The sequence below is a fragment of the Mesitornis unicolor genome, unplaced genomic scaffold (genome assembly GCF_000695765.1).
Source record: "Mesitornis unicolor isolate BGI_N332 unplaced genomic scaffold, ASM69576v1 scaffold39165, whole genome shotgun sequence".
Lineage (NCBI taxonomy): Eukaryota > Metazoa > Chordata > Aves > Mesitornithiformes > Mesitornithidae > Mesitornis > Mesitornis unicolor.
In genome coordinates, this window is record NW_010184307.1 from 2,213 (window position 1) to 12,291 (window position 10,079).

The 10,079-nt window shown below is 54.0% G+C and overlaps 2 protein-coding genes across 2 annotated transcripts; one reads left to right on the forward strand and one right to left on the reverse strand.

The window, feature by feature from the left end:
- The first annotated feature begins 1,891 nt into the window (after positions 1 to 1,891).
- LOC104540585 (kelch-like protein 31) lies at positions 1,892 to 5,503 on the forward strand. Its single transcript, XM_010184424.1, has 2 exons — positions 1,892 to 3,081; positions 4,771 to 5,503. The coding sequence occupies exons 1-2, from the start codon at positions 1,892 to 1,894 to the stop codon at positions 5,501 to 5,503; spliced, it is 1,923 nt and encodes a 640-aa protein (XP_010182726.1).
- Positions 5,504 to 6,950: 1,447 nt separating this feature from the next.
- On the reverse strand, positions 6,951 to 10,047 carry RPL11 (ribosomal protein L11). The gene is made up of 5 exons (XM_010184425.1): positions 9,885 to 10,047; positions 9,152 to 9,258; positions 8,631 to 8,762; positions 7,844 to 7,954; positions 6,951 to 7,025 (listed from the first exon to the last, which is right to left on the reverse strand). The coding sequence occupies exons 1-5, from the start codon at positions 10,006 to 10,008 to the stop codon at positions 6,996 to 6,998; spliced, it is 504 nt and encodes a 167-aa protein (XP_010182727.1). The 5' UTR covers positions 10,009 to 10,047; the 3' UTR covers positions 6,951 to 6,995.
- Between the last annotated feature and the right edge of the window lie 32 nt (positions 10,048 to 10,079).

Below are 10,079 nucleotides of genomic sequence, written 5' to 3' on the forward strand. Positions count from 1 at the left end.
AGATTCCAATATTTAACCCATATTTGCACTTCAAATCCCCCTGCACATTTTCTTAGGGTACGAATGGTCTGAACAAAAGGTGTGTTTGGAAACAACAAAGTGGTTTTGCTGTGAAAGGGTAAATCCCGGTTCCTTTTCCCCATCCTGAGCTGGGTGTCAGCCGCTGTTTCACATCCAAACACGCAGAGAGCGGCGTTTGCATCCCAGTTTCCTGACGCCCGCTGCAGGATACGACACCGCGATAGATGAACCCTCACTGGTGTGAACTGGGGAAGCCCCGTGAAACCCCGCAGTGCCAGGGATGGCTCAAGTGCCTGGGGCTTTTCTCCTGAATCCCTTTGGCTTCTGCATCGTCCCTGCTCCCTCTGCTCACCCCAAGCTGAGCTCGGTGGCGCTGGCACTGCTGCTCCTGCTCAGGCTCGGCCCTGAATCCTCTTTCCTGGCAGGGACTTTTCCCAGACTATTCCCTTCTCCAGATTTTTGCCCAGGTCTCATAATGCCCCCCTTCTTCTTTGCCCAGTGCTAAATACGAGCTGATTACTCAGTTCCAAGAAACCCGATCTTTATGGCCAAGCGTAACAAACAGCACCCAGACATGTGAGACAGCGCAGCAACCGCTATTTCTGGCCGGCAGATTTGTCCCCTCCTGTATTGGCTGCTCTGAGCACCCTCAGAGGAGCTGAGGTCACTGCTGAGTTTCAGACTGGAGTTTTGAACTGGAATTTGGGATCATTCAAAGGCTCAATTTTTGTTGTTATTGGGGTTTTTTTTGCCCCTTTCACCTGCACTCTGGACTGGTTGCCCCAAAGGGCAGCTGACCCCACTGGTTACCCAGCAGTGCCCAAGGGATGAGGGGGAAGTGAACACCTTTCTCTGCACGGTCCTGCAGTGCTGGGGTTCACCTCACCTCGCTGCTGTGTGGGAGCCACTGGGACTCGATTCACCCCAAGTGACGTGCACTTGAGTCAGGCGAAACACACCCCACCATCGCGGGGCGTACTCGGCACTGGTGAGGCCGCACCTCGAGTGCTGTGTTCAGTTCTGGGCCCCTCACTAGAAGAAGGATGTTGAGATTCTGGAGCGTGTTCAGAGAAGAGCCACAAGGATGGGGAGGGCTCTGGAGAACAAGCCTGATGAGGAGCGGCTGAGGGAACTGGGCTTGTTTAGCCTGGAGAAGAGAAGGCTGAGGGGAGACCTCATCACCACCTCCAACTGCCTCAAGGGAGCTTGGAGAGAGGTGGGTGCTGGGCTCTTCTCCCAGGTGATGGGGGATAGAACAAGGGGAAACGGCACCAAGCTGTGCCAAGGGAGGTTCAGGTCAGAGATAAGGAGGAAGTTCTGTACTGAGAGGGTCGTCAGAAGCTGGCACAGGCTGCCCAGGGAGGTGGTGGAGTCACCATCCCTGGATGTGTTTCAGGAGTGGGCAGACGAGGTACTTAAGGATATGGTTTAGGGGGTAGACAGGAGCGGTTGGACGTGATGATCTCAGAGGGCTTTTCCAACCGAGCCATTCTGTAATTCTGTGATCGCCACCTCGCTCTGCCCAGTCTGTGTCAGCCCAGGAAACCAGGGGGTGCTCCCAGTTTGCCAGGGCAACCACCCCAAATCCCCAGTCCATTTTTTACCACGGTAAAGGCACTGGTACTGGTTGAGAGTTGCGGATCCCATTTCACAGTCATGGCCCTCAATGCTTTCAATGCAGCTCTTAGAGGTACAGGAGTTGGGAGGCAGCTTCCATCCTTCCCTTGGGCTGACCCAAAGGGTTTAGGAGTTGGTGGGAGTTTTTACTTTGCTTAAATAAATGTCTTCAAGAGCAGACAGACACCTCTACCCCTGCCACAAGGCTCCTCACCTCTCCTTTCTCACCAGGTCCCGTTCCGATCCTGCCAAGATGGCACCCAAAAAGAAAACCCCCAAGAAGCCCAAGGTGAATAAAGAGGATCCATCCGTCACCCCGCTGATGGTGGAAGATGCTTTGCTGGAGGTCGAACACCTCAATCACTTGAACAGTTTGTACGACAATGGCTCCAACGGCTTCCACTGCACGGCCACGGAGGTTGAAGCGCCGGGCCACGGAGCCAACCTCCTGGAGGGGATGAACCAGATGCGGCAGAAGCGCTTCCTCTGCGATCTCACCATTGCCACCAAAACCAAGTCCTTTGAGGTGCATAAACTTGTCCTGGCTTCCTGCAGCGAGCACTTCCACCGCCTGCTGCAGAGAGAGCCTCAGCTGCGCCACCTCGAGCTGCACGACGTCTCCCCGCTGGGCCTCACCACCGTCATCACCTACGCCTACACGGGGAAGCTCAGCCTCTCGCTTTACACCATCGGCAGCACCATCGCCGCGGCCACGCAGCTGCAGGTACCGGCACTGCTGAGCACGTGCAGCGATTTCCTCCTGCGGGAGATGGCCGTGGAGAACTGCGTGTACATCGCCAACATCTCGACCACCTACGGCCTCAACCGGGTGAGAGACGCCACCCGGAAATTCATCCGGGAAAACTTCCTGGAGTTCTCCAAAACCGACCAGTTCATGAAGCTCCCCTTCGATCAGATCAACGAGCTGCTGATGGACGATGGTCTGCAGATACCCAGCGAGGTCGCAGCCTTCCAGGTCGCTGTCAGGTGGCTGGAGTTTGACCCGAAACGGGTTCGATACGCCGCTGACCTCCTGAGCAACATTCGCTTCGGCACCATCTCAGCTCCAGACTTGGTCAACCACGTGCAGCCCGTGCCACGCATGATGCAAGATCCACAGTGCCACAAGCTCCTCGTGGATGCTATGAATTACCACCTGCTCCCCCACCAGCAAAACAGCCTTCAGTCTCGGAGAACCAGGATCCGGGGAGGACAGAGGGTGCTTGTGACAGTCGGGGGGCGCCCAGCTTTGACTGAGAAGGCTCTTAGCAGGGACATCTGCTACAGGGACACGGAGGGCAACTGGAACAAGCTGACGGAGATGCCAGCAAAAAGTTTTAACCAGTGCGTGGTGGTGATGGATGGATTCATCTACATCGCGGGTGGTGAAGACCAAAACGATGCCAGGAACCAGGCCAAGCATGCCGTCAGCACCCTGAGCAGGTAAGAGGGGCTCGGAGGGGTTCAGAGCTGTGCTGTGTCTGCCTGTGCCCCAGCAACCGCCATGGGGTGAGGGACAACGCGTCAGAAATGTTCCTCTTTGCTGTCAGTAACTGCAAGGTGGGTCTGGCCTCTGGGAGGGACAAACACAGCGAGGCTCAGCACAGGGTGTGGGGCTGCAAGACACAGGACCTGGAAACCACTTCCAGGGGTTTGGTCTGCATGACCTCGGCCTGGGCTTCACCTGGGGACTGTGGCACCTGGGCTGTGCTGCCCACATCCTCCAGCAGCACCCAGCACCCATGCAGGAGGAGGGCAAGGCAGGGCCTCTTCAAAGCTGTGAGGTTCCTAGATAATTAAGTTCCCTCATTATTTAGAAGTAACCAATTTTGTTACTTTGGGGAGCTCCCCTTTTCCCTTCATGTGGTCTCTGGTTTATTTGGATTCATTTTAAGGTAGATTTACTGTCTGAAGGATTCCTGATGCCCCTCAGGCTTTCTTCTCTCCACCTCCCTTTCTCTCATCATTTAAATGGCAAGGTTTGTTTCCTAAAACCCCACAAACCTGTTGTTGGATTGCCAAGGGATTACTGTTCAAAGAAAGAAGTAACCATGGCAACTGGACATGCGGTATTTTGTTTGCAACCTAAACCTGAACTTCCCAGAGCCCATGCCTGGCTCAGCCACCTGAGGCTCCCATGCAATGCTGTTGGCACTGCTTGAGGCCAGCCCTGTGCGACCCCGATCACCACCGCTCGGTCAGGAGTCATCACTGGGCTCTTTCTACTGCAGCAAGGGAGGTTTCAGTGACCTCCTGCAGGTCTCATGTCTATGGCCAGTGGCTTTTCCACCTTTCCCAGCCTGGCCCGAGTCCTTGTGGCATCACCCCAAGGACACAGCAGTTCCAGTTCCCTTGGCCATCTCGTGGACACACAAGGAGCTGGCTTCTAATCACGTGCCTGGCTTTGGTTGGGCAGGAAAGACCTGCCCCTAGGTCCTCTTCTACCTGTCAAGACCCAACAGAGGGGACAGTGACGGTGCCTGGGGACACCTCAGATCGGTAGCACTTACCATTTCCAAGCCAGGCTGCAGCTTGTGGTGGCAGGAGCAATGCTGGGCCATCCGAAGGGTTAAGAGTGGCAACAACCGCAGCACTCACAGGTAGGATCCTGTCCTGTGCAGTGCCATCATCTCCATCTGCACTCCCTGTCCCAGTGCTTTTTGACTGCTAGAGAAGACAGAGAGGCTTCTCCAGAGCACGAGTTGTCTCCTCTGAATGCAGATGTTTGGCAGGCCCCACTCCTCCCTGTGACACCGATGCTAGTCCTGCACAGACAGATCACAGAATCGCTTGGTTGGAAAAGCCCTCTGAGATCATCACGTCCAACTGTTCCTGTCTACCCCCTAAACCATATCCTTAAGTACCTCATCTACCCGCTCCTTAAACACATCCAGGGATGGTGCCTCCACCACCTCCCTGGGCAGCCTGGTCCAGCTTCTGACAACCCTCTCAGTACAGAACTTCCTCCTTATCTCTGACCTGAACCTCCCTTGGCACAGCTTGGTGCCGTTTCCCCTTGTTCTATCCCCCATCACCTGGGAGAAGAGCCCAGCACCCACCTCTCCACAACCTCCCTTGAGGCAGTTGTAGGTGGTGATGAGGTCTCCCCTCAGATGTGTCCTTTGCCCCCAGGTACGACCCACGCTTCAACACCTGGCTGCACCTGGCCAGCATGCAGCACCGGAGGACGCACTTCAGCCTGAGCGCCTGCAACGGGCTCCTCTACGCTGTTGGAGGGCGCAACGCCGAGGGTGCCTTGGCATCTGTCGAGTGCTACGTGCCCACCACCAACAGCTGGCAGAGCAAGACGAGCCTGGAGACGCCCCGCTGCTGCCACGCCACCACCGTCATCGACGGCAGGCTCCTGGTGACCGGTGGCTACATCAACTATGCCTATTCCCGCACCGTGTACTGCTACGAGCCCAGCACTGACACCTGGAGGGAGCAGGCAATGCTCAGCACCCCCAGGGGCTGGCACTGTGCGGCCACCATGGCTGACCGAGCGTATGTGCTGGGTGGGAGCCAGCTGGGTCCCCAGGGCGAGCGGGTGGACGTGATGCCCGTGGAGTGCTACAGCCCGCTGACGGGGCAGTGGAGTTACGTGGCACCCCTGCCCACGGGGGTCAGCACGGCTGGGGTGGCTCTGCTCGAGGGGCGCCTGTGCCTGGTGGGCGGCTGGAACGAGAGCGGGAAGAGGTATCAGAAATGTGTGCAGTGCTACAACCCTGACCTCAATGAGTGGGCTGAGGATGAGGACCTCCCCGAGGCCACCGTGGGTGTCTCGTGCTGCACCATCACCCTCCCGCGCTCCCTGAGCTCCAGGTCCCGGGCCAGCTCCGTGGCTTCAGCAGCAGCTAGCACATAGAGCCCTGGGTGCCACACGGCTCACGCCAGTGGTCAGGGGACAGAGCTGAGGAGTGTGGGGTGGCTGGATGGGGAGGCACGCTCCTATCTGGAGTCACTGCAAGGTCTCAAACACTCTTGTTCCATCATGGCAAGTTTTGGGCTCTAGGAAAGGGTCTTCTGAGCTGCCTGCATCTCCATCCCACAGCTTAAGTGGGGATTACTCAAGTGGGGCAGACACAGAAGCAAGCAGGACAGAAGAGCTTTTCTCCTCAGCCTGCAGCACGGTATCACAGCGTGGACTGGAGAAAAAACCAACAGAAAAGAAGAAAACCAGCCTGGAATTACACAGGAGAAACTTTACTGTAGGAATAGCACGACGACACTTTTGGCACAGTAGCAGCACTGGTATCAGGTACAAGAAAGCGACAGGTCTGGAACAGATCCTGTTGCTCACGTAGCATTTGTTCACATTTAATGCTCACTGAAGCAAGATACCTTCAGAGCAGCAACCATGTGAATCCGACAGCAAGGAAGAGAACTCTCAGAGCAACTCACCAAGATCTCTTGCTCCCCCCAGTGCTGAGCTCTCGCTTAAGCAGAGGGAATTGAGGATGTGCCTGAGGATGCAGACTGCTGGTTTGAGAGGCAAATGAAAACATTTGGAACAGGCTGGACAAGGGGCCAGTCTGATGTTTCAGACAGCACTGCACAATCACAGAGGGAGAGTTTGTTCCTTGATTATTTTTTTTTTGCTATAACTTCTTACCATAAAATGCAGGAGAGAACCTAACACGAGGCAGAGGCAAGGGTGTCACTGAACCCCACTTGTGTGAGCTGTATTGTTCTGCAGGGGATTTTCTTTCACCAATAAAGGCCGTTCCTCTGCAGGGGAAAGCTGGCTGTGTAATTACAGCAGTGTAACTTCACACTCTGTCGTGCTTGCTTACACAAAGAACCCTCAGGCACATTTTGGCTTTATGGCTCTGCTTTATGAAGAGGATACACGCACCATTTCCTTCGGCTTCCCACTGGCCTTGCACTCCCAGTAGTTTCTAGAGGAAGGGAGTTTCTTCTGCTAATTCAGAACCCCTCACTAAAGAGCCCATAGGACTGCAGGTGGGCTGTGCAGGATCAGAACCAGCACTGATTCACCTCGTTCCCCTCAGGAACTTAACCCTCCAGAAATCCTGCTCTACAACCCCAGTGGTCAAAAAGCATCTTGTTTTTTTTCCTTCTTTTTATGCCCACCTGCAGGCTCTAGGACAAGTTCTACACAGTATTTGTGCAGCTGGACAGCACAGAAATGGAAAGTGCACCTTGTAAATCCAACAGGTGCTCCTCAACAACCCCATGATCTCCTCAAACACAGCATCCCTGCAGGGCCTTCTGCTGCCTTCACACTGTGACCCTTGCTCCCAGCAGCTTCCCAGCTCAGGAGGAACCCCCACAAAACTCACAACAAAAGATAGGGGTTAGAAAATTTTATTTACTCTTTTGGTAACAGGAACTGCTTATTTACCAGGAAGGATGATGCCATCATACTGCGAGAAAAAAAAAGAAAGAACCAAGTGAGAAAACACTGTCAGGTAAAGATGCAGTGCAGAAAACTGAGCCATCACGTTCATCCTGAGCCAAACACTGCCATGAAACTCCAGCTCTCCTGGGTGAGCAGCCCTGCCTTTCCACTTCGCTGCTGTGCTGTTAACTCCCAAGCAGGGCTTTGTTCAGAGAAGCATTAAACTCCACTTATCAGCCCAGCAAAACACGAAGCCCCACCCTTCCCCACTTGCTCTGACCAGAACTGCGCTGTGTCTTTTACAGTGCCAGGATTTGGCTCCTGGAGGTAACCATGCCCCAGACAGCACAGCCAGGCAGGAGGGGGGAAAAGCCATTTGGCAGGAGCAGGATGGAGCCCTCCCTGTGCAGGGAACGGCTGGTGTAGATCCAGGCAGAGCAGCCAGACTGCTCACCCCTCCACCTCTGAAATAGCACCAGTGGTCCCCATCCCTGAGCAGCTCCCATCAAGCTTTCCACATCTCCCATTCACTATCCAGTCTGTGTCAGAGGCAGCAATGGACAGGTAAACCCAAGAATTTGTTTTATTTGGATTGCTCCATCCACAGAGCCTGGCAGTGGAGCCAGCAGCTGGGTCAGAGAAATAAATCCTGACCCTGCCACGTACACAGACACTCGTGCTCAGACGCAGTTTCTGCTGCCCCACAGCAGTAAAAATCAATGATTTAAGCAGCGATCAAGGTCTGCTCCTGCCCAGCGACTTGTTCCAGCCCCTTCACAGTGAAACATTTTGCTAATACTTGCTAGGAAACTCCTGGGATACAGAAATAAAGATGGACTTTACCTTTTGCTGAAACCAGCGCATGGCTTCTTCCTTTCCAATTCTGTGCTTGGCTCCAATGTTGCCAGTCCTGCGTTTCTTGTCAGCAATGCTGAAACCAGGCCTGCCCAGCACCTGCCAGGGGAGGAAACCCACAGCACTTTAATTCTGCCATTTATTGCTGTAAAGCTTAAGACTTTTCTAGGAAGGAAGGCTTGAATTTGCACATCAGTAACGTCTCAGTTGTCCAAGTCACACTCAAGACTGAGAGCGTTACAGCCTCAATGTCAACTGAAAAATTAATCACTTCTGAGCATCCAGGTAAGCCAACAGGGACAGCTCCTAGGTTGAACAACGTAGCACGTGCACTGACTTGGAGAAACAAAAATGAGTGCTCAAGATTCACCATTCCACACCCAGAGGTTTCAGCTCTTGAGAAAACAAACACTGAACAGCACTGCTAACACTTACAGAACAGCTTCCCTCTATTTCAAACACGCCAGCCACCACCTGTGTGACCCGTCCCCATCCCTCTCAACCCAGGGACAGTGTCCCAGCCACGCAGCCCCTCTTTGAGTGAGCATTCCTTAAACCCCTGCTGCTCCTCCCTTCCCCACACCCAGCACAGCTGATGATGTCTCAGCGTTATCCCAGCAGAACCAGTAAAAACAACGGTGCTGGTTTCTGAAGAGGCCTCGTGAGACATTGTCACAGATCAAGGATTTTACAGCAGCCCTGGGAACCTCAGTTCAGACTTGGATTTTGTTGATGTTTTTCCATTGTCCAGCACCGGGAAGCAGGGAATACGCACCACGTAGAAGTCCAAGCCGTAGATACCAATACTGGGATCGTATTTAATCCCCAGATCGATGTGCTCCTGGATTCCAAAGCCAAAGTTCCCAGTGTCTGAGAAGTTGTTTTTTCTCAACTCATATTCTCGCACCTGAAACATTTGTTGTCAGTTATTATTTCTTATTCCGTTTTGGTAACAAACTCCTGCGTGTTCCAACTACCACCAGACCCACAACTCGCTCACATGCTACAAAGTCTTTACCTCTTAAGATTTTTGCTCCCAGAGCCTGCTCATAAATCACAGCAGCAAAGACAGAACCTCACAAGAAAGCAGCACCCCCCACAAGCTCCTCAGTAAGGACAAAACAGCACAAACACAGCAGCCCGTGCAGCACACAAAGCTGCCACCCCAACCCTTAACACCCAGCACTGACCTGAACTAGAGCAGGCCCAACATTTCAAAGCACACACCTTTTCAGTTGGTACAGGTTAAGTTCTGTTCTTTCACAAATCAAAGATCCAAACCAGCCCAGTTCTCACCTTCAACCCCTTCTCCAGAATCTCCTCTGCTTTGGCCCCGCGAACCGTGCAATGAACGGCAATCTTCTCGTTTCTCCTGATGCCAAAGGACCTCACAGTGTATCGTGCTGCGGGCAGCAAGAGTTACACTCAGAGCCTACCCAAAGAATTCCCACCCAGGAGGATTCAGAGCTTGCTTAAAGACAAATAAATCACAGAATCGCTCGGTTGGAAAAGACCTCCGAGACCCCGTCCACCCGCTCCTGTCTACCCCCTAAACCATATCCTTAAGTACCTCATCTACCCGCTCTTTAAACACATCCAGGGATGGTGACTCCACCACCTCCCTGGGCAGCCTGGTCCAGCTTCTGACGACCCTCTCAGTACAGAACTTCCTCCTTATCTCTGACCTGAACCTCCCTTGGCACAGCTTGGTGCCGTTTCCCCTTGTTCTATCAATTACTTTAAAGGAAAGAAAAAAGAACCAAGGCAACCACACAATCCCTAACTGGGGATGAGGGCAGAGCAGCAGCCCAAGACTGGAGGCAGAACGGATCTGACAGAAGCGACCATCAGTCCCTGCATATTTAAGGCCCCAAATTCCCAGAGCAAGGCCCCACCCTGGCTCTGTCAGAGCCTCTTCCCTGGGAGCCATCTCACCCACTGCGTGCTCAGGAAGGGAAGAAAAGCAGCTACAGCTGAAGCCAGAGGACAAAATGCTCCTTCGCAGCCACCAGGAAAACCCGGCCCTCACCTTTGGAGAAGACGGGAGTCTGGCCCGTCAGCTGCTCCAGCACCTTGGCCGCTCGGGTGAGCCTGTCCCCGCTCTCCCCGACGCAGATGTTGAGGCAGAGCTTGCGGATGCGCAGCTCCCGCATGGGGTTCTCCTTTTCGCCTTGGTCTTGCTGCGGAGAAACGACACAAGGCGCTAACGGGGGGCACCCGGGAC

Excerpts from the sequence above, each read along its gene's own strand:
- LOC104540585 (XM_010184424.1), top strand. The coding sequence starts at position 1,892 with ATGGCACCCAAAAAGAAAACCCCCAAGAAGCCCAAGGTGAATAAAGAG. Across the intron at positions 3,082-4,770 it reads GCCGTCAGCACCCTGAGCAG|GTACGACCCACGCTTCAACA; the intron begins GTAAGAGGGGCT and ends CTTTGCCCCCAG.
- RPL11 (XM_010184425.1), bottom strand. The coding sequence starts at position 10,008 with ATGCGGGAGCTGCGCATCCGCAAGCTCTGCCTCAACATCTGCGTCGGG. Across the intron at positions 9,259-9,884 it reads GACTCCCGTCTTCTCCAAAG|CACGATACACTGTGAGGTCC; the intron begins GTGAGGGCCGGG and ends TGCTGCCCGCAG. Across the intron at positions 7,955-8,630 it reads ACGGCTTGGACTTCTACGTG|GTGCTGGGCAGGCCTGGTTT; the intron begins GTGCGTATTCCC and ends CTCCCCTGGCAG.